This window comes from Nilaparvata lugens, chromosome 11, assembly GCF_014356525.2.
Source record: "Nilaparvata lugens isolate BPH chromosome 11, ASM1435652v1, whole genome shotgun sequence".
NCBI classification, from domain to species: Eukaryota; Metazoa; Arthropoda; class Insecta; order Hemiptera; family Delphacidae; genus Nilaparvata; species Nilaparvata lugens.
The window spans coordinates 337,505-362,111 of NC_052514.1; the positions used below are offsets into that span (position 1 = coordinate 337,505).

The 24,607-nt window shown below is 34.4% G+C and overlaps 1 protein-coding gene across 1 annotated transcript in view; it reads left to right on the plus strand.

Moving 5' to 3' along the window:
• LOC111047366 (titin) overlaps positions 1-24,607 on the plus strand; it is a 57,749-nt gene that overhangs the window by 14,042 nt on the left and 19,100 nt on the right. The window contains exons 5-7 of the mRNA XM_039438158.1: positions 10,687-10,820; positions 14,174-14,451; positions 19,304-19,521. Coding sequence (XP_039294092.1) covers positions 10,687-10,820; positions 14,174-14,451; positions 19,304-19,521 — 630 coding nt within the window. The remainder of the gene's footprint in view (positions 1-10,686; positions 10,821-14,173; positions 14,452-19,303; positions 19,522-24,607) is intronic.

Sequence of the window (24,607 nt, forward strand, 5' to 3'; positions counted from 1 at the left end):
TTCTTCTAGCTTCATTCACTGCCATTCTAAAGTGAACCTCACTATAGGTTGACCTCCAATCACGTTTCTTTTTATCTTTGAATCTATTCCAAAATAACCCAATCCCTAAAATCGAATTCTCTATTCAGTTTAAACAATATGAAAAATTCATACTGCAACAAGATGGCTGACTGGCTTATTTTTCCATTATATGAGTCGAACCCAAATCTGTATTCATTTGAACATAATAAAATATTTTTTTTTATTTAAGAGTAATGTTTTCCTTGAACAGTCGTGCTTTAATCCATTACATTTTTCAAACATTCAAAACCCTTATCTCTATTATAAATCCGTATAAAAACCGCGATCTCTAATCTATATTTAATGCAGACTCTTTTCATAAAATACTCTTATCTCTCATGTTCCTCTCTAAATAATTTGGGATTGCCGATTCTTTGTCCCACATGCCAGATCTATACACTAACTGTTGCATAATAGTTTATTGGGCAGAAAATAGATTCTCTCCTTATCTACTGCAATGTTATCGCTGGCTGATTCAGTAATTGCCAACATTTTTGTCGATCTCGTTCATATTTTTCACCAGCTAATACTTTTCCCCCACTGCACTAGACGGCGTTTTATCTTGTTTCTTGAGAGTTGACAGTTAGTGACTCACTCGTCTGAAATTAGGTACTGTGTTTACTGTAGAGATATTTTTGCAGCGCCTAACAAAATTTGTTCAGCTTTTCAATGTAGTAAGTTTATTCAAAATTTGCAATATTACTGTTCTATATGAGAATGCCATTAGTATAATGTGTAGTAAATGAAAATGTTATTGTTCTTAGAATGACTATTTCCTTATTTTGTTCTTTTATTTGAATTCATTGACAGTTGATGTATATTTATTACTATTAAATTTTGAAAACTTCAAAGTGAAAAAACACTCACATTCTTTGATGTGGCAATTATATTTATTAGCAGCGCTAATAAATATATTCAGGAATAAATAGTCGGCTCATATAATATAGTATTTTGAAATGTAGTGTACAGGAGTAATTTGGAATTTAAATATTCTAATCTTCTTTCTACTGGAGAGTATATATATATATATATATATATATATTATATATATATATATATTATATATATATATATATATTATATATATATATATATATATTTATATAGTGAGGTCAACGTTATAATGGCAGTGGAGAAAGGAGAACAACGATACCGATCCTCCGTCTTGTCAATGCCTTCTATGGAGGGTAGCTGATACAGGTTTATTGATGTAATATTAACTGTTCATTCTCGTTTAAAATAATAAATTATATTCTATCAAGCAACAAATTATATTTTTCAATAATTTCATAATTAATTTTCATATTAAACATTGAATATTTTGTAAATTAATTATCAACTCTACCTTGTTAAAAGACGATCTGGCAACAGAGCAAAGAAAGAAAGGGATAGCGCTATCCGCTTTGTTGAATGATAGACAAGGATAGCAATACAATTGCTAATCAAACACTGCCATTATAACGTGGACCTCACTATAGGCCGAATGAGGTACTCAAGAAGGAAGAAAATTAGGGTGTTTAGATTCCAAATTTACTTTAATATGTCTATAAACTACAGTTAATCTCAAGCTACTATAGTAAGGTCCAAGTTATAATTATTACAATGGAGAAAGATAGGAGAACACTTTGCCGATTCTCTGTCTTGTCACTGTTCTATGAGAATACTATTAGTATAATGTGTAGATAATGAAAATGTTATTGTTCTTAAGCTGCGTTTACACCGGAGTTAATAACACGAGTTATTAACAAAAAGTTATTAAATTTCTCTTGACAAAAGTTAATAACTCATGTTTCTAACAGAAAATTCCTTGTTATTAACAAGATCTTGTTATCAATATAATTGACTTCCATATGATTTCATTTAACGAGACTATTTATATGATATAACAACAAAAAGCAAAAATAATAATCAAAAAATTGTCTTCAAATTTGAATTGAAACATGTATGTGATCATTAAAATAATGATCTTCATCTGATCTAATGTAAATAAATTATAATGCGTTTACACCAGAGTTTAAAACAAAAGTTTTCAACATAAGTTAGTAACAATTTCTTTTCGCTGCTTGTTTTGTTATCAACAAAAGTTAATAACTTTGTCACGTGTTTTGTCTGCAGCTGTGTAGTTATTAGGGAACAGCTGTAGTTGTAGGGTAGGGATGCTGGGCGAGGGGGTTGCGGTGAAGATAGTAACCTGTTATTAACAAAAGTTACCGACTCTCGATGGATAACATAAATCTTGTTAATAACAAGAAATTTTCTGTTGAAAACACGAGTTATCAACTTTTTTCAAAAGAATTTTTTGTCGATTCAGTCAAGTTGACAACTTTTTATTAATAACTCCGGTGTAAACGCAACTCAACATAATGCTATTAACTTTTGTTATTAACATCAGTCGATAACAAAAATGTTAAAAACTTGTGTTATTATATTAACTCTGGTGTAAACGCAGCTTTAGAATGACTATTTCCCTCTTTTGTTCTTTTATTTTAATTTTTTGACAGTTGGTTTATTTATTAGCAGCGTTAATATATTCCTTAATAGTCGGCTTATATAATATAGTAGCTTGGAATGTAGTGTACAGAGTAAATTTGGAATTTAAACATTCTAATCTTCTTTCTACTGGAGTATTTCTATATATAGTGAGGTCCACGTTGTAATGGTAGTGGAGAAAGGAGAACAACGATGCCGATCCTCTGTCTTGTCAATGCCTTCTATGGAGGGTAACTGATACCGGTTTATTGATGTAATATTAACTGTTCATTCTCGTTTAAAATAATAAATTATATTCTATCAAGCAACAAATTATATTTTTCAATAATTTAATAATGAATTTTCATATTAAAAATTGAATATTTTGTAAGTGAATTATATTTTTACATTTTCAAAACACGATCTGGCTACAGAGCAAAGCAAGAAAGGGATAGCGTTATCCGCTGTGTTGAATTATAGACAAGGATAGCAATACCATTGCTAATCAAACACTGCCATTATAACGTGGACCACACTATAGGCTTTGACTATAAAAAGAATATAATATTCTTTCTATAATCAAAGCTATAGGCCTAATCAGGTACTCAAGAAAAAAGAAAATTAGGGTATTTAGATTCCATATTTACTATAATATATCTATAAACTACAATTAATCTCAAGTTACTATAGTAAGGTCCACGTTATAATGGCAGTGTAGAAAGATAGGAGAACAACTTTGCCGATTCTCTGTCTCGACACTGCCTTCTATAGAAGATAGCTGATTCCGTTATATCTGATGTAATATCAACTGATCTTTCATGTTGAAAAAAAATAGTTATATTTTATTTGTCAATAAAATATATTTTCCAATGAATAAATATTAAATTTTCGTAATTGAGATGGAATTTTTAGTTGATTAGTTAGATTTCTACATTGTTAGAAACCGATCTAGCAACGTTGCGGAACTAGAAAAGGAGAGGGCTATCTGCTTTGTGGAATGATAGACAAGAATAGCAACACCAATGTTGATCAAATACTGACATTAACGTGGACCTCTTTATATAGCCCGACAGTGTATTATTTTCTTATAATTCAATTTATTAATTTTTTTTATTAATTTTCTTATCTTCAAATTTCTTGGTGTTTTTGCTTTATCTTCATCTACTACTCCATAATTAACAGTATGCTTCTGTTTGTAGTTCTTATTGGTGTTCTAGTCATTCTTTTATCGAATTTCTTGGTGTTTTTATTCTATTTTCTCAGTTTTCATGAATTTCTTGGTGTTTTCATTTCATCTGTATTACACAGTTATTCTATAATCACCCAATGAATGTTCTGTGGGGTTTTTAATCTTGATGTTGCACATAGCACATATCTTCAACGGAATTTAATTTCTAAGGTCCGGTTGCACAAAAGCCGGTTGAATTTTAACCGTGATTATAGTTGAATTGTTTAGAATTGAAAGTACACATGTCCATTTTTTAACAAATCACTATTTATTTATAAGTTGACTTCAAAAAATTTTAACTCCATAACGTGCTTTCTAATAACTGTATTCATCAATAAATAATAATTATTATATAAGTGATAGCATTTGCAACAAAACCAGTTTTTTTGCGTTGGTGAAAAATTTAAATTTATGGACATGTTCACTTTCAATCCTAAACAATTCAATTTTAATTTCACGAGAACCAATCAGAGAAGGCCTTTCAGAAAAGACGGCTTCTCTGATTGGTTCTCGTGAAATTAATCACGGTTAAAATTGAACCGGTTTTTGTGCGACCGGCACTAAATGTTGCATTTTGATGTATGTTACCGTAAAGAAAAGATAGCGTAAGAAGATATCCCATGGTATAGGTCGTTTATGTTCCAAATTTGAAACCGAGTTTCTTTTTATTTTTTATCTTTTCTCAAGCCTATTTCTGTCGTCTACTGTTGGTTATTACTGTTTTGGCCGGGTGAGAGTGTAAGAACGGCACAGTATGAGAGGCTACCAGCGTCACATAGCTTCAAGAAAAAGAGCTACTTGGACTATCGGCTTGAGTTAACAGTGAAATTTGCAACATATACGCCCTTTACCATGGGATATCTTCTTATGCTATATTTTATCTATGATGCCAACTATTGCTTTTTTAGTTCAATGATGTTATTATTCAATTTATTTCAATTATTTTTAATCATTGCATTGTTCACCATTCTATATTTTATAAGTGATATGTTTAAAGCTTATGTTTCTCTCTTTTTCAATTGTATTGATGTTTTAGTATTCCCTGATTACATAACAAACTGATTTCTACGATAATAATCGATGGTCTAAAATGCTTAACAACAATACAATATTATTCTCTCCAACCAATTCATTTCTCATAAATAAATAATACATCATTATTACTTCTAACAATTTATTCCTCACATTTTCTATTTCTTTATTTCATTGTTGTATAGTAGCTTTATCCTACATTTTTACTAGCATCATCAATTTATTATCAGCCACATGCTCATGCCTTCATCAAAACTTGAGTATTTTTCTCTCTTGAATTTTTGATAATAATGCATGATTATAAATTGATTCATTTTTCATGAGTATTCATAAATCATAATGCATTAATATTATGCAAAATGTTATACAGTCAGAAAATTATGAGTCAACTTATATAGTTTTGCTGTATTACATCGTTGATAACCATACATTATTTGAATTTAATTTCAAACAGAAATTTTTAAATTCAGCTTGAAACTTTAAATTTCAATTTTCTATAACTTTTCAACTTTAAATTTCTATAATTTTACTTGAAACTTTAAATGTATATAAATTACTAATTATAAAAACAATATAAAGCATGTAGTATCCTTTTTATTCAAACTTTAAAACATTTTAACAAAATGTTTTACTTAAAAAGGATACTACATGTTTGTGTGTGTATATGAGTGTAGGTGCGTTTGTGTACATGATATCTCCCAATTAACGGAATGACTTGAAATTTGGAACTTAAGGTCCTTACAATATAAAGGTGCGTACGGACTTTCGCTCTGCTCCGCAACCGAACGTCACTCCAGCAGAGCGATTGATGATCGACCGGGGAGCAACAGTGGTTCGACCGGGGAACGCGAGAAGATCTAACATCTTCCGTAACGTTCATGATGGGTGCGTGGGCGGAGCGACTGTGGTTCGGTGGAGGAACGAGGGCGGCACGAAGGCGGAGCGTGCTCGGTGCGGGTTGGAAGCGCGTATATGTGTACGCAGCTTAAGGATCCGACACGAACAATTTCGATCAAATGCAATTCAAGATGGCGGCTAAAATGGCGAAAATGTTGTCAAAAACAGGATTTTTCGCGATTTTCTCGAAAACGGCTTCAACGATTTTGATCAAATTCATACCTAAAATAGTTATCGATAAGCTCTATCAACTATCACAAGTCCCATATCTGTGAAAATTTCAGGAGCTCCACCCTATCTATGCAAAGTTTGATTTTAGATTCCAAATTATCAGGCTTTAGATAACATTTAAAGAAAAAATTTCGAGTGGAAAAGATTGAGCATGAGAATCTCTACAATTAATGTTCAGTAATATTTTCACCTAAAATTGAAAATAAGCTCGAAATTCCAGAAAATGTGATTATCCAATTGCAAACTGATTGCAACTGTTGATTCTATTATATGATTCACTATGAAGAGATAGCAGACCTCGTATGTCTCCAGCGTTATTGTCCTGTCACCAGCTGGCTCAGATCTTTGGTTATAAGTAGACTTGAGATGTGCGTGATCACTAGCGTCAGGTGATCAATTTTGGCTATGATGACACAACTCAGCTCGCTTCGAAGCTTAATGATGAAACTCAGCTCGCTTCGAAGCTTAATGATTTTCATAACGGCAAGGAAAGTTGTGTGAGTGCGCCACACCAGATTTTTAGAAAATCAAACTCGTGGCTGGAGATCAAGGCTTCTTTTTCCAGTCATTCCAAAAACTATTATATTTTTATTTGTAAAAATATTTCTTGTATTTGGCAATAAATTCTTGTAATGTGCCATATAAATCTCAACTATGAATGATTGAGAAAGAAACAACAGGCTTAAAGACCAAGACTGTTCCTTTAAAACAAACTGTTGAAAGAAAACTCTTGCTGATTTCTCTTCGACACAAGACAGAAAGCTCTCCGAATGGCTGATTCGGTTGGCTTATCAAATTCAAATTCACTTTATTTGCCTTAAAAATTATATAGAAATTGATGAAATAAATATTCTTAATTACAATATGGCACTATTCAACTAAAATTCAGTCAATCCGGTCGTGTCGGCGTAAAATCGATGAATGAGGAAACGGTCAATAGCTATCAAGAAATTTGGATTTTTTTCGAGAAAACTGATTTGAGTTTTGAATTTAAATAACTAGTATTTCTGTGAAGAGTAGACCTCACGCAGTTTTCTCATCCACAAGTATCTGATGTCACCTGTTTGAAATGTTAACAAAATCAGTTCACATTTGTAATCCATTACGATATAATTCATCCAGTTCCGTGATAATCTTTCCATCTGATGAAGATGTTTTTTACGATCAAAAATATTATAATTTCTTCAGCATTATTTAGTTCATTTGATTATTTTAATCACCTATCAAATTGGTTTTTTCAAATGTGAGAATATTGATACTGATGGGCAAGCATAAAAATACCATGACTGCAAAACAAAATATTGATACCAAAGACCTTTAAGATGCATACCTCTATAAACAACTTGAAAGAGATTATATCGAAGTAATCACGGAAATATGCTTTAATAAGTAAAGGCGAGCGATTCTACTTTGTTTGAAACTATAGACCTTTGTTATCTTATATAAAATTATCAACTAGTCAAATAGAATTAAAAAGGAGGAATAGACCCCTAAAAGAATGGATAAGCTCAGGCCTGGTAAATTGTATAAGAACAAGAGACAAAATGCATAATGCCTTGAAAAAACAACCTTTTAATGTCACATTGAAAGAGAGGTATAGAGCCTATAGAAACTTATTAAATAACTTATTAAATCAGCTAAATTCGAATTCTATAAAAACAAACTGAAATCATGTGAAGGAAACAATAAAAAGGTATGGAACTGCATCCAGGAAATTTTAGACACTAAACGTCATAAGCTCCCCCCTGATATTGATCCTGAATTATTAAATAATTATTTCTCACAGGTGGGAAAGACATATGCAGAAAAACTATTTGAAGAAAATGAAATTTTCCTCAAGAAACTGGTAATAATTCTAACTTTCGATTTCTGAATTCATTTTTCATACGTCCCACAAATTATGATGAAGTTATAAATCAGATAAATAGTGCTGCTCCTGGTTTCGATAATTTAAGTAGCGTTTGTCTTAAAAAAATAGCCCACTTCATAGCTCTACCTCTAACTTTAATCTTCAATAAATGTATGGAAACAGGGCATTTCCAAGTCATTTTAAAATTGCCAACATAATTCCATTACACAAGTCAGGAGATAAAACAAACCCAACCAATTATCGTCCAATTAGCCTTATAAGTAATATATCCAAAGTTTTTGAAAAAATTATAAAACAACAGGTTGTTCCATACTTGAATAAATTCAATTTAATAAACAAATATCAATATGGTTTTCAAGAAAATAATGCACTGAGGATGCCATGGCTGAACTTGTAAATATAATAACAAATAACTATAAGTCAAATAAAAAAACTTTAGCTGTATTCCTGGACCTGGCTAAGGCGTATGACACCATCCCTCATTCAAACCTGCTTGAGAAACTTGAAGGAAATGGCTTTCGTGGTCCAGTATTAAGACTATTTGCTAGTTATTTGGAAAACAGAACACAAGTGATTAATTTGAATGGAAGGGAGAGTAAAATAGCTTTGTCAGGATTTGGCCTACCTCAAGGAACAGTATTATCCCCGATTCTATTTCTAGCTTACATAGACGATTTATTGAGTCTTCCTATTCAGGGGTGTAGGATATTGTCTTACGCGGATGACACTGTATTAGCTTTTACTGGATCCTCGTGGGACAGTGTTATATCTCTTGCTAACAGTGGACTTTGCAGGGTGAGGTCTTGGCTTGTGAAGAATGTTTTGACATTGAATTATAAAAAAAGTGTTTATATGACATTTTCTCCGAACTCGAGTACACAGCCAACTGACAAAATAGATAATGTAAATGCAGTTAGAGTACATAAAAGGACTTGCTTGAATGACCCCAACAATGATGATATGAGTTGTCCATGTCCTGTGTTAGAGAGGGTAACTGAAACAAAGTATTTAGGTGTCACGTTGGACCCAATCTAAGATGGAATAAGCATATAGATAAGATGTGTAGCAGGATGAAATTCATGATTCATAAATTCTATAAACTGAGCTTACTAAAGAGAAATCTTTAAGTAAAATGGTCTATCTTGCATACGCCCAATCAGTTTTTCAGTATGGAATTAGGGTCTGGGGTGGTGCTTTTAATGCTCATTTCAATAAACTAAATATTATTCAAAAGAGTATACTCAAGGCAGCACTAGGAGTGCATAGTAGGTACCCTAGCCAGCAACTTTTTATGGAGTTCGGAGTTCTGTCAGTTAGGCAACTGTATATCAGAAATCTTGTTAAATATATCAGCAACCATATACATCTTTTTACACCTCATTCAACTAATTATAGTTTTAGATCAGTAAATAGATGCTTTGTTCCTCGAACAGATCTAACTATATGCAGAAGACAATTCAACTATACAACAAAAAAGCTTATTAATTTTATGCCAGAACATTTCATTGCAGAAAAACCTACAAAAGCACTTAATTGAAAGCTGGATAAAGACAGAAGATATTATACCTAAAATATTTTAATTTGATGTACATATACTGTCTTCCTCAGTTCCTCTGAATTTATTATTAGTAGGGCTATACTCCCAGATTAATTTTTTTCTCTCTGAGTTTAAGTTTTATTTTTTGTGTCATGTGTACTGTATTGTATTGTTTTCCTCTTTTTGCTTACAAAAGGAATTGCATATATGCTACAAATGAATTACATTATGTTACTAAATGTTACTATAATTACATATGTACAGTGAATTGTAGATTAATAATTACATGAATCATCTCTTTTTCTTTTGAGTTTTTAAATTATTATGAATTCTTTCTAGTTTTTCTACTCTCTTAGTATTTCACTCTTAGTACTTCTTCTTTTCGGATTGAAATTTTATTATTTTTTTTCTAGTTTTTCATACATTCCATATGTTTCTTTTTTCTTTATTATATTTTTTCTATTTTCGACTGAATCTCAAGCCACTAATTATAGCCGACTGATTACTCGTTGCCATCGCTCAAACTATTTAGTTTTGCTGGTAACGCCAATGATAATATTATAATCAATGTTTAAATGGAAAATATTTTAATTTTAAGTTTTTGTAATGTATTGTATATGAAAATTTTTATATTTTTCACATTTGTAAAGTTGTGTTTAATGATTTTGGCAATAAATATTTCTTTCTTTCTTTCTTTCTTTCTATAGAAATAGACACGGCTTTTTTGTGTTGCTCTCCAGTCAGTGTCAAGTCTCCAGACATCTGTGTAATCCACTTGTCAGCTGATTGATTATGAACAATAATTCCATAGTCTGATTAATCCTATCTTCAGAGTAGATGATATCAGAATATGGAGGAATATTTAAACATTAAAATATAAAAATATTCCTTTTCTTTTCATATCATCCTTAAAATGCAAAATTTCAAAAAAATGTGTATACATCGACGCACAGTTGAAAAAGGAATATTCTTGCCAAATCTCATCGAATTCTATCAACGCGTTTGGCCGTAATCGCGTTACATACAGACAGACAAAAGAAAATCCGAGTTAAAACATAGACTTCACTACTTTTCTTTTCATATTATCCTTAAAATGCAAAATTTAAAAAAAATGTGTATATATCGACGCGCAGTTGAAAAAGGAATATTCTTGCCAAATCTCAACGAATTCTATCAACGCGTTTGACCGTAATCGCGTTACATACAGACAGACAAAAGAAAATCCGAGTTAAAACATAGACCTCACTTTGTTCGGTCAATTATTCAAACACCATCTTTTCAACTATTGACAGTCATTCCATCATCAGTTATGTAATTAAATAATCATTGATTGTAAAAAGACTATTTAGGGAATATTTAAAGTAATTATCATTATTTTCTACAGCTCAAATAACACCGTGGACACCGTGGAGCCTTCGTCGCCATTCGTCACTCCACGCAAGGAGAAGAAAATCTACCGATGTCTCATCTGTCGGGAGGAGTCACCCCTCAAAAAGGTAGGTCTCCTCCATCAATCAATAATACTTCATTGCCATTCATTGCCATAAAACACAAAGTGCCGGGTGCACAGACGCCGGTTGAATTTTAATCGTGATTAATTCCACTAGAACCAATCAGAGAAGCCGTCTTTTCAAAAAAGCCTTCTCTGATAGGCTCTCGTGGAATTGATCACGATTAAAATTTGCAGTGTGGATAGCAAAACCAACGTGGCCAAGCTTACCAGGCTGGGCCAACGTAGGGACTAGGCATTAGGTTTTGATGTCGTACTTCTTAATGATCATATTAGTCATATTAGGGTACGTTTATGTCGGAGCTGTGATAAACGATCCTAGCAACGATGAGAGAAGCGATGCTATTAGGGAGTAGCGCTCAGCTTCTGCTTAAAGCTTGATTCGTGAGTTCATGTATTGAAAAACCAATTTGTGTATGCTATAATGAGTGATTCTGATGAAGATTTTATTTTTGCATCGAATACAGTAAAGCATTACTAGGTTGTAGAGAACGTGAATATTATGCACATCCTATCAATGTGGAGAGGAATGTATTTGGGGAGTATCATCATTTGTGTATAAAGATTTAAGACAGCATCCAAAAAAATGTTTTGACTATATGAGAATGGTAATAGAAACTTTCGACCACATTTTGACGAGAGTTTCCAATAATCTCCAAAAGGACTGGAATAATTATCACATAAGTCCTATCATGGCAGAGGAGCGATTAATGCTAACATTAAAGGTAAGTAGGTTTATACAAGAAAGTTATATTCTTTGATAAAATAGAAACAATTGAATTTATTCTTGAAATGCATACATCAAGGTCTATATTATGTTTCATTATTATCATTGACAATAAGATAGAATTTTGTAATTGAATAAGAAATAGTTTAATAAAGTAAAGAAAATGTCACTTGCTTACGAAACTCCACATATAAATCAACCCAAATCATGAAAAAATATTGGTCCATGTTTGTACTTTGTATTCTACAACTCGATACCAGCTTCGAAAATGAACCGAGCCATTATCGATGGTCAGGACCCAAGATCGATTTTCATCGCAGCTCAGACATAAACAGGCCTATTAGAAAGCACGTTGGTATTATCTACGCGCTGCTAGAATCGCAGCTTTTATCACTAATCGCAGCTCCGACATAAACGTACCCTTAATGATCATATTAGTCATATTATATCGTACAGTACGCGGCCCATAGCTTTGCCTCAATCTAGTGACTTTGAAACGGCATATAGACAGGGTATGATTCGCGGGGTAATATTCACGGTTTTACAAAAACATCAGTCTTCAGAGACCCTAGATCTCTGTTGTGAAGTCCAAGTTATAATGGCAGTGTTTGATTAGCTATGGTGTTGCTATCCTTGTCTATTATTCAACAAAGCAGATTGCGCTATCTCTTTCTCGCTTTGCTCTGTTGCCAGATCGTCTTTTAACAATGTAGAATTAATAATTAATTAACAAAATATTTCATCTTATTCATGAAAATTCATTAAGGAAATTATTGAAAAATATAATTTCCGGATTTATTAAATATATTTGATTATTTTCTGTTGCAACATGTTGCTTTTGAGAAGATACAAAAGAGCATCTGTTGCTTATGGCAAGCATTAAAGCTCCGTGTGTATCTTATCGGATGCAACACGTTGCTATTGAAAAGATACAAAAGAGCATCTGTTGCTTATGGGAAGATACATTAAAGCTCCTTGTGTATCTTTTCTGTTGCTTTTGAGAAGATACAAAAGAGCATCTGTTGCTTATGGAAAGATACATTAAAGCTCCTTGTGTATCTTTTCGGATGCAACACTTTGCTTTAGAAAAAATACAAAAGAGCATCTGTTGCTTATGGAAAGATACATTAAAGCTCCTTGTGTATCTTTTCGCATGCAACACGTTGCTTTAGAGAAGATACAAAAGAGCATCTGTTGCTTATGGAAAGATACATTAAAGCTCCTTGTGTATCTTTTCTGTTGCAACACGTTGCTTTTGAGAATATACAAAAGAGCATCTGTTGCTTATGGAAAGATACTACAGCTCCTTGTGTATCTATGTATCTTATCGGATGCAACACGTTGCTTTTGATAAGATACAAAAGAGCATCTGTTGCTTATGGAAAGATACATATTCAAAAATGTTGGATGTTTTTGAACGGGTAATATTGTAGTCTAGTGGCCCTCCGCCGATAGGCAAAGCTACAGGACCCGGACTGTAACTATAGTGAGGTCCACGTTATAATGGCTGTGTTTTATGAGCAATGGCATTGCTATACTTGTCTATCATTCAACAAAGCAGATAGCGCTATATCTTTCTCGCTTTGCTCTGTTGCCTGATCGTCTTCAAACAATGTAAATGAATAATTAATCAACAAAATATTTCATCTTAAATCTTAACTATGTAAATTCATTATAAAATATAATTTCTTGTTTAATAAAATATAATTGATTATTTTAAACGAGCATGAACAGTTAATATTACATTAATAAACCTGTATCAGCTACCGTCTGTAGAAGGCATTGACAAGACAGAGGTTCATAAAATAAATACAATTTTATTGTCAGCCAGCCAAAAAAGCACAAGACAAAGTCACACAAATAGAACATGAAATAGACAGTCACACATTAAGAGACACATTTCTACTATTACATTGCTATTTATATTACATTTCCAAATATTACAAATAACAAAGACAATATTACAAAATTAAGTAATTAAGCAGACACATTAAGCATTAAGAGACACATTGTTACTATTACATTGCTATTTATATTATATTTCCAAATATTACAAGTAACAAAGACAATATTACAAAATTAAGTAATTAAGCAGCTAGTTCATACGTGCTAACAATAAGAATTAAGGTATGCTGATTCTGCTCTCGTAAAATTAAAAATTTATAATAAGGATTGTTTGCCAGCCAATTGTGCACCTTTAATTTGAACTATTGTTTAATTGTCTATTGTTTCTGGTATTAACACAGTGAACAGTATTTCTTAATTGATAACGATGCAGATTCTCCTTAGTGTATAACAAAACAGAATATATGTACTGATTTATTACTGTCAGAATTTTATTATTTATGAATAAAGGCCTACAGTGTTCTAAATAAGGTGATTCCGTGATTATTCGCATGGCTTTTTTTTGTAGCAGGAGAATATCGTTCGGCAACGTTGTTCTCCTATCTTTCTCCACTGCCATTATAACGTGAACCTCATTATAGATATGGTTATTTTGAGTTTTGTATAATTATGAAATTCTTTACATGTTCTAGAAAAATGTTAATGAATGAAAATGCAAATGAAGAATTTGATTTGACAAACCTAACCTAACCTCCCCTTTGAAACAGCTGACCAGCCCCCTGGACCACCGTAGCTGGCGAGTTCTCTATCAGGCGGCCATTGTTCGCGGTCACGAGGAGATCATCAACCTCACGCAGAACCTAAGCGACTCCATCCCCACCGGCATCCTCTACCACCGCAACTGTCGTTCGGAGTTCACTCATAAGAAGACACTAGCCAAGCTCACCGACTGTCCACTGCCTGAGGATGGCCACCAAATCAGTCATCATCACCAATCGTCGCCAATCATCAAGAGTACGGGCGCCGAGAATGTCAACCCCAACACGTAAGTGTATACGTTTCTCAACATTTTGTGAGCATTCGCGAACGTTTTTTGACATTCGTGAACAATCATTAACATTTGTGAACACTTGTAAACATTTGTTAGCATTCGAAAACATTCCTGAACGTTCGTGAACATTCGTGAACGCTCGTGAACATTCGTGAACAATCGTTAACATCCGTGAACATCTCTTAACATTTACACTGTCTTCAAAAATGTTTCCACTGAAGATGATGCCAATATGGCGTTGAAACTCGAGTCTGGTTTTAAAAAAACTTATTTTTGTGGATTTGTGTAATAACTTTTTCTTAACATTCGTGAACATTTGTTAACGTTCGTAAACATTCGTTTTCAAAGTCATTTTATTTTTGAAATTAAACTAGACGGGCCCTTAATAGCTTAAGGAATTATGTTATCTTTGAAATCAAACTAAACGAGCCTTGTATAAAGCAAAGCGCCAAACTATTTTGTAAATTTGTAGTCGTACATATTATGTGATAGGTGCATGTACTGTAAGCCTCAACTCACACTAAGGCTAGCTTTACATGCTTTCGGTTTCATTCGATTCGGTTCGTTTTCGGTTCGGTTCGGGTTCGTTAGGCTAGCTTCACACGCTTTCGGTTTCATTCGGTTCGGTTCGTTTTCGGTTCGGTTCGGCTCGTTACCGAAAACGAATGAGGCTTTCATACATGTCAGTTTTAATTCGTACGGTTCTAATTAGGTATTTTCTTCTCAATCACAGCTGTGTTTGGATTTTCACAGTTCATGCTGGTATCTTTAAATATAACAGTTGGTGTCAAATTGTAAGATGTTATTTCTTGTACAACAAAATTTTAAAGTTAATTAAAAATGTGAATTATTTAAATAGTTTCTTTTTGATTATGTTAATTTTGGAAGTTCAGAGAGATTATTTTTTTAATTGAAAATTTGTTCCTTGTTTTGACACATGGTATAAAAAACTTTATCTCCTCTCTCCATTGATGAAATCATGTAATATTCGTGGAAAAATATGAGAAATAAAAATTCTCATCAAGTTTTAATTTATATCTTTCATATTTTTATAGCAAACTATTCATTGAGAAAAAATGTTTCTGTGAACTAACAGAAATGAATTGACAATATGATTTTGACTTGGATAATTTTGAAACAGATAATCACGATATCAGGTTAAAATAAAAACAGAGAAGGCAAGCGTGTGTAAAAGTCTTTGTTTTTTTCAGTTTCCCTAGCAACGAATTCGAATATAATGAAACCTATTCGTGTCGATGGGGCGTTTGGTGCTATGCGGTTGCTATTCGGTACCGAATTCAAACCGAATCATCGTTTCACACTTATCGGAATTTGCCGAAAACGAAACGAACCGAACCGAAAGTGTGTGAAAGTAGCCTCTCGCTAGCAACGAATTGAAACCTGATGGAATTTATTAGAGTCAAGTGGGCGTTCGGTTCTATGCGGTTTCTATTCGGTACCGAATTCAAACCGAATCATCGTTTCACACTTATCGGAATTTGCCGAAAACGAATCGAAAACGAAACGAACCGAATGAGTGTGAAACTAGCCTAAGGCTAAACTCACGCGACACGTCAAGTCGAGAAAAGACTGCTACTCTAGTATCTTAAATGGTGACGCTCAGACCAATCGATTCTAATCTCCGCGACCTCACAACTGTGAGAATGAGTCGAGCATCGACTTGAGTTGCGTAGTAAGCTTACTTACTACTTAAGTTTGCATTTTTAATGAAAGTGAGGTTATCTTATATGAAAGTGATGTTTTATCATTTTAGATAAGACAATAATAATAATAATATAAGACATTATATTTATATTACATAATTATTATAAAATTTATTACATGCGAAGTAGTGAAGAGTTGGATATTATATTTTTAATAAATTAAGGTTAGAAATGGAGTATCATGGAACTGAAGTAGTGACACTGAGCAAAAATTCGTAAGGTCGAGAGACTGGAGTGTCCTCGACTGGAGTCGTACGATTTGAGTCGAGATAGTGTGACTCAGGTGGAGAAGAGACTCGACTCTAGTCGAGAGCATGTGTTCCAAATGGTGACACTCAGACCAGTCGATTCTAGTCTCCGCGACGTTACACATGCTCTCGACTAGAGTCGAGTCTCTTCTCGACCTGAGTCGCGTAAGTGTGAGTTGAGCGTAAGACGGGCTACTAACGACAGGACAAGTGTGTTGAACAGGTGTGAACACACTATTTGATATACATGTTGTGTCATCAACGAAAGTCTACGAACAAAATTGGTTTTTGAATCTTCGGTGAGTGTATGTGCGTCTGTGTACACGATATCTCATCTCCCAATTAACGGAATGACTTGAAATTTAGAACTTAAGGTCCTTCCCCTATAAGGATCCGACACGAACAATTTCGAACAAATCCAATTCAAGATGGCGGCTAAAATGGCGAAAATGTTGTCAAAAACAGGGTTTTTCGCGATTTTCTCGAAAACGGCTCCAACGATTTTGATCAAATTTATACCTAAAATAATCATTGATAAGTTCTATCAACTGCCACAAGTCCCATATCTGTAAAAATTCCAGGAGTTCCGCCCCATCAATGCAAAGTGTGATTTTAGATTCCCAATTATCAGGCTTCAGATACAATTTAAACACAAAAATTTAAGTGGAAAAGATTGAGCATAAAGATCTCTGCAATTAATGTTCAGTGACATTTTCATCTAAAATTGGAAATAAGCTCGAAATTCGAGAAAATGTGTTTATTCAATAATGCAAACTGTTGGCAACTGTTGATTCTATTAAATCATTCACTTTGAAGAGATAGCAGACTTCTTGTGTCTCCAGCGTTATTGTCCTGTCACCAGCTGGCAGATCTTCGAATAGTAGACTTGAGATGCGCGTGTACACTAGCGTCAGGTGATAAATTATCATAACGGCAAGGAAAGTTGTGTGAGTGCGCCACACCAGATTTTTTGTTGTTTTATTCGCTGCTCTATTTGAGGCTCAAATTATTTCTGTATCACAGTTTGTAATTTTTCAGAAGTTCATTCATTTTTATTGCTTGTCCAATTGATGTTAGAAGCTGCTGGCGAACAGCTGGTTTTTGTTTAAAGCATTTTGTCTGAATGTCGTTTTCGTTGGAGACTTGTTCGTTCAAAAATGTTCAACACACTTGAGTGGCCGGTCTAACTCGCATTACCTCTGTACGTAGGTAAAGCAATGGGAAATAAATGTTGGTATCCACAATAATTGTATGTTATAAATGTATGAATATAAATATTATTATATTCTCCATAGAAATCTTGGACTGCTTACGTACAGAACGGAATCGATTAATAGGGTGACTAAAATAATGTTGGTTGCACATAAGCCGGTTGAATTTTAATCGTGATTAATTTCACGAGAACCAATCAGAGAAGCCGTCTTTTAAAAAGGTCTTGTTTGATTACTTCTCATGAAATTAATCACGATTAAAATTTAGACCTTTTTGAAAAGACGGCTTCTCTGATTGGTTCTCGTGAAATTAATCACGATTAAAATGTAACCAACTTTTGTGCAACCGGACTTAACATGCGGTTAATGGCCGGGACACACATAACCGCACCGAGCCCGCGCCTTTGTACGGCCGAGTGTCGGACGAAATACGGCGAGTGAGAAAACAAATGCTTTCAAACGTGTAGGGACACATTCTACCGCACCGCGTCAACACCGTCACCATGTTTGTTGACTGAGCCGTGCCCGCGCCGTCACCGACTAGTTGAGTTTACTTTTTGACGGTGCGGCCTCGTGTAACATGGAGAGTGAAAAACTTATTGAAGAGAAAATTTTTCAGTTTTGTACGATCAAAGTAATGAGAAATATCGAATTTTTGAAAACATTATTGAGATCACACTCAGAGATCAGAACACAGTAGTACAGTGTGAAAATCTCATAATATTTAAGAATTTCACATAATTTGAATAGTTTTCTGATCACATTCAGAATCAGACGACAGTAGCACTACAGAACTGAGACACTGCTGCCGCTCGGCTGTCGCACGGATATGTGTGTTCTCCTACCATCATCACCGTGTCACGGACGTAGCTCGGCCGTATGTCGGCGCGTGCTCGGTGCGGAAACAGCAGTTGCTTTTTACAACATGCAAAGTTGAATGGTTTTGTTGGTGCACGTTATAATGTCAGTGATAAAGATAAGACAATATCTTATCTGTCGATAACGTAAACCTCGCTATAAAATGAAAAGTTAACAAACTTCAAGACAAAACTCAATCGACCATATTGAGGCAAAACGCTGCAATGCATGATGGGGTTGTGAGTTTTGATCTCTTGTTATATAGTGAGGTCCACGTTATAATGGCAGTGTTTGATTAGCAATGTTATTGCTATCCTTGTCTATCTTTCAATAAAGAAAATAGTGCTATCTCTTTCTCGCTTTGCTCTGTTGTCAGATCGTCTTTTAACTGATTATTAACTAACAAAAAATTTCATCTCAATTATGAAAATTTACTACGAAATTATTGAAAAATATTATTTCTTCCTTTATAAAATATAATTAATTATTTTAAACGAGAATGAACAGTTAATATTACATCAATAAACCTGTATCAGCTACCGTCTATAGAAGGCATTGACAAGACAGAGGTTAGGCAACGTTGTTGTCCTATTCAAATTCAAATTCCGATTCATCTTTCTACACTGCCTTTATAACGTGGACCTCACTATAGAAGTTGCTGAAGTCGAATATTATAAATAATTTTCCAATTTAAAACCAGCTGATTTCAACCATCCATTATTGTCTATGCTTTCACGCTTCCATTTCCTCATTCTCTCTCTATCCATTCTTCTATCAATTTTCATTCTCCATCCATTCGTTTCAGACCGAAGGAAGTGCGAATGGTGGAAGGCACAATCACCGAGTACGAGTGGCCGCTCCAAGGCGGGGAGCTGTACATGATTCAAGAGCAGGTTTCCGACTTCCTTGAAATCACCAGCTTCAAACGCAAATATCCGGATATCTTCAGGAGAACCGTGGAGACTGAAGAGAAGGCGTACCTCAGAGAGAACGGGCTCGTTTCGGAAGCGCATTGTGATCTGGGTAATTATCCGAATATTTTATTTCCACCAATAGTTATGCCAATAATTTTTACCTATAGTTATATCAATTAGGACCGTTTGCACAGTCAAAGCTTAAACTAAATTTAATCAGCTGGTGGCTTTTCACTAAAAATGAACCACATCATAACAAACGAGACTTGATATGGATTTAATCCAGTTTAAAATGAAATTTAGTTTAAACTGTCACTGTGCAAACGGCAGTTAAAGTTATTGCAACAAATAGATATGACTTTTATTTACACTTTACAATTGAAGTGATGTGGGCGAAGCTAAGGCAATAAGAGCCCCTTCTTTCACTTATGGAAGTATGGAATGTGCGTTAATGAAATCAGAATAAACAATCAAACTAAATTGCAAATTAATATAGTGAGGTCCACGTTATAATGTGCAGTGGAGAAAGATAGGTGAACAGTGTTGCTGATTATCTGCCTTGCCAATGCCTTCTATGGAAGATAACTGATACCAGTATATCTGATTTGCCGGCTGCACAAAAACCGGTTGAATTTTAATCGTGATTTATTCCACGAGAACCAATCACAGAAGCCTTCTGTAAGGAGCTTCTTCCTGTCCACTCCCTGTGAGCCACGGTATACCTCAGGGATCAATCCTGGGACCGATCCTATTTATAATTATGTTAAACGACCTCGACAGTGATGGTTCAACGCTCTTGTTTGCGGATGATACATCATTGATGTCATCTGGCCGTGACCTTCAGAAGGTGTTGGAGATGTCAGCTGAACATCTGCGGTCTTCAGCTTCATGGTTCCTGGCAAACCGATTCCAGTTGAATGCAAACAAGACCCAGCATGTCATCTGCAGCTTGTCAAGAAACCTTCCTGGTGATCAAGACCCTGTCAAGCTGCTGGGTTTTGTTGTGGACAATAAACTCAACTGGGCCAGCCATATTCAGCATGTAACCACAAGACTGTCAAGAACTTGTTTTCTGCTGCTGAAGCTGAGGGGCCATGTGACTGAGGCCTATTTAGTCATGGTGTATCACGCGCTCTTCCACTGTCACGTTTCCTATGGCCTACTCATGTGGGGTCATTCAGCAAAGGTTGTGGACATACTAAAGCTGCAAGAACGGGCTGCCCGAATCATCACCGCTAGCGATTATCGCGCACACTGCAAGCCCCTTTTTGTTAGAGTTGGTATTCTAACAGTGATCTGCCACTTCCTACTTCTCTGTCTGATGTATGTCAAGAAGAACCAGCAGTACATGTTGACTCGGACTGATGTGCATCAACATAACACCAGACATCGAGAGCTGATTGATATTCCCAGAGTATGCCTTCAGAGATCACAGGTGTGCTTCAGGAGTTCGGCATTGCGATACTTCAATAGGCTGCCTACAGGAGTAAAACAGTTGGATTTAAGAGCGTTCGAGAGAGTTGTATCCAAGCAATTGAAAAGCAAGGCGTACTACAGTGTTAGTGAATATATGAGTGATGATTTGTCGGAAATGCTGTCTTGCTAAACATGCCTTACGTATGTTTTTATGTTTTACTTTCCTTGCCCTATTACCATAGGTAAGGAAAGTATTGCTTTCCAAAAAAATTAAGGTACCCCAATTTCAAGTTTTCTATATGTTTCAAGGTCCCCTGAGTCCAAAAACATGATTTTTGGGTGTTGGTCTGTGTGTGTGTGTGTGTGTGTGTGTGTGTGTGTGTGTGTGTGTGTGTGTGTGTGTGTGTATGTGTGTATGTCTGTGAACACGATAACTCCATTCCTAATTAACCGATTGACTTGAAATTTTAAACTTAAGGTCCTTATACCATGAGGACCCGACAATAAGAATTCAATAAAATTCAATTCAAGATGGCGGAAAAAAATGGCGGATACTTACTAAAAAACCATGTTTTTCACGATTTTCTCAAAAACGGCTCTAACGATTTTCTTTAAATTTATACCATGGATAGCTATTTATAAGCCCTATCAACTGACATGAGTCTCATTTCTGGGAAAATTGCAGGAGCTGCGTAATATTCTCGAGAAAAATGGCGGATGATTACTAAAAAACCATGTTTTTCACGATTTTCTCGAAAACGGCTCTAACGATTTTCTTCAAATTTATACCATGGATAGCTATTTATAAGCCCTATCAACTGACATGAGTCTTATTTCTAGGAAAATTGCAGGAGCTGCGTAATATTCTCGAGAAAAATGGCGGATAATTACTGAAAAACCATGTTTTTCACGATTTTCTCAAAAATTACTCGACTGATTTATTTCAAATTCATACTCCGTATAGTCATCAACTGGCATGAGTCTCCTCTCTGGGAAACTAATGGGGGGTTCACCCCATCCTTGAGAAATGTACTCTGTAACCTCCTTCTCGTGCATGAGGTAGGTAGGTAGAGCAGTCTATAAAAATAACACATAGTCGAGATATTTCATCTGTAGAACAGCTGTTTTGACGACTTTTAAAAAATCATCGGATTTCACAATTTACACAAAGGAAAAAGTACTCTGAAAACAATAATTATATACACACATATACAGTAGTCCGATCGTAGTTTCAAATAATTATGTTGCCGCCAATCGTCATTATGTTATTTCTCTAAATTATTATCGTTTAAGAATGAGGCTCCCAGTTCAATGAGCAAGGAAAGTTGTGTGAGTGTACCACACCAGATTTTTGTGTATTGTATTTTATGTTTTTGACGCCATCGATCCCATATTATGGGTGAAGGATGCAGATTTAGGTATAAAGGTATATTTCATAGAAATATGATTGAAATGGATTAAAATAGTCTCACTTTTGATTTCAAAGTGCAATAGATGAATGTTCTCTTTTGAATAATCAAATAATACACATTACATGGGAATTTGGGCAAAAATTAAATTAATATACTATTGTAGGCCTACTAGATGGTGGGAAATGTAGTAGAAAAAGTGCATCATCATGTACAAGAGTAGATTACTATAGTGAGGTCCACGTTATAATGGCAGTGAAGAAAGATAGGAGAAAAACGTTGCCAAGTCTCTCCATTTTGCCACTGACTGTACACAACTGTTACTCAATTCATCCTATCAAATTTAATCTAATAATAATTATCATTTCCTTGATAAAATAATTAATTCAATGTCAAATTGATCGAGAAATTATTTTTTTTATAATTTGATTCAAAAATTTGCTTTCATGACTGAGATCAGATTTTTATTTTTATACAAACCTGAAATGGCGGCTAATTTAAAAAGCTGTGATACAACAATCTGAATTTCAAAACAACAGAAATTGAGAACTTATTTGGTAGGTTAGATATTCTATTCCAATTTCTTTTAAAAATAATAGAAAAATAGAAATCCTATTTAAAAATAAGTAATTTCAATGGATTAATTCTGAAATAACTTTTTCGCCACACTGCACAGAAAGCAGCTGTTTTCCAGTCCCTACGTAGATCTGAAACACCTTGTTTGCAGACGACGTCAGAAAAGGGTTTCTTTTCCGGTCTAGGCCAGAAAGTTGTCTCTTTCCAGCCGCTTATGGCTGGAACAACGCGCTAATTATTATTAATAAGTCATCCGCTAGATCGGGCGAGTGTCCACTTTCATAATAAGCTGAAGTCGCCATGATTTTAGTTCCAGTTTCGAATCAAACTAATTCGCTTCGCAACCAGTTTTATTCAATTATTTATTGTTGATTAGTGCATTCCGAATTTTCAAAAATGCTTGAAGATGACTGTGGTATTCCAAGTGAAATTTTAAAAGAATCTGAAATCCTGACTGCAAATCTTCTACCACTAAAATCAAGAGATAGGTACGATAGCTTAACGAGTATTCTTTATTTTGTATTCTTTATTTATTTTGTCAGCAATACCTGTAGTGTGGCGAAAAATATCGTTCGCACCACGGGCAAAAATGTTTTTCCAGCTCTCAATCTTTTCTAGTCCTCGGCCTACGGCCTCGGACTTGAAACCGATTTCGAGCTGGAAAAATCTCATTTTCTGCTCTAGGTGCGAAATATACTATTCAATATTATTTATACCGGTACGAGTAGATCTAACCTATACGGGTAGGCTAACTTAAGCATGGATGAAGTCTAGGATGGTTAGTTATCAACTTTTAAAATTTCATTTCAGGTATTTTAATTTGTGTTTCTCATAAGGTAATGTTTAAAAATTATTTCATTGTTTCAAAAATCAATTATACGACTTGTGTACTCAAGTATTTTGGATAGAATGAAGAAAAAAAATGGCGGCTGAGAATATGGTTTGTTCAGTTTTGTACAGTCACTGTCAAAAGTAAATATGAAATATTCTGGCAAATAGACAACATTGCAAAGCGAGAGAGAGATAGTGCTATCTGTTTTGTTGTATGATAGAAGATAAGATAAGATAAGATATTATTATTAAGCAATAAACAATACAAGAAAGTACAGGCCAAGTCAATATTTACAATAATTTAGTTGTGCTGATTGCGCTCTCTGTAAAAGAAAAGGACAGCAACAGTATTGTCAATCGTACACTGCCATTATAACGTGGACCACACTATAGTAAGTACATTAGTAAGGCACTGGCACGTCGACGCTATGACGCTCCGCTTGTAGACGCTTCAAAAAACAAACCAGCTTGTTCCAAAGTTTGACGCTACGCCACGCTCCACTTTCAGTGTGGTTGCACCCTTGCACTCTCACCCCAACAAAACAATAATAATAGATAGTAGTCGACAGTGATCGGCTTGAATTAGCAAAAAATCTGCTTGAAATGTGTAACATAAGCGACCTATACCAAGGAATATTTTCTCATAGCATCTTTTTCCTATGATATTATTTGTACAGCGTTTTGTGAGCATGTATTCTATCGTATTCCTTAGTAAAGAGTGATTGAAGTAAAGAAAGCATGCATGATTAAGTTTATAGAGTAACTTGTGTGGTCACGAAACCATGGTCCTGTACGGTACCAATAATAAAACTGTAGAATTTGACGATATATGTGTGTTTATATTTCTTTATAGAGTGATTTTATTGATGTTGTGGAACTTCTCCATAATTGAAGAGGATTTTTCGACAATATCCCAAGTCTCTTTAATTAACGCATGCATATTTAGTGGTTCATCTCTCCTTG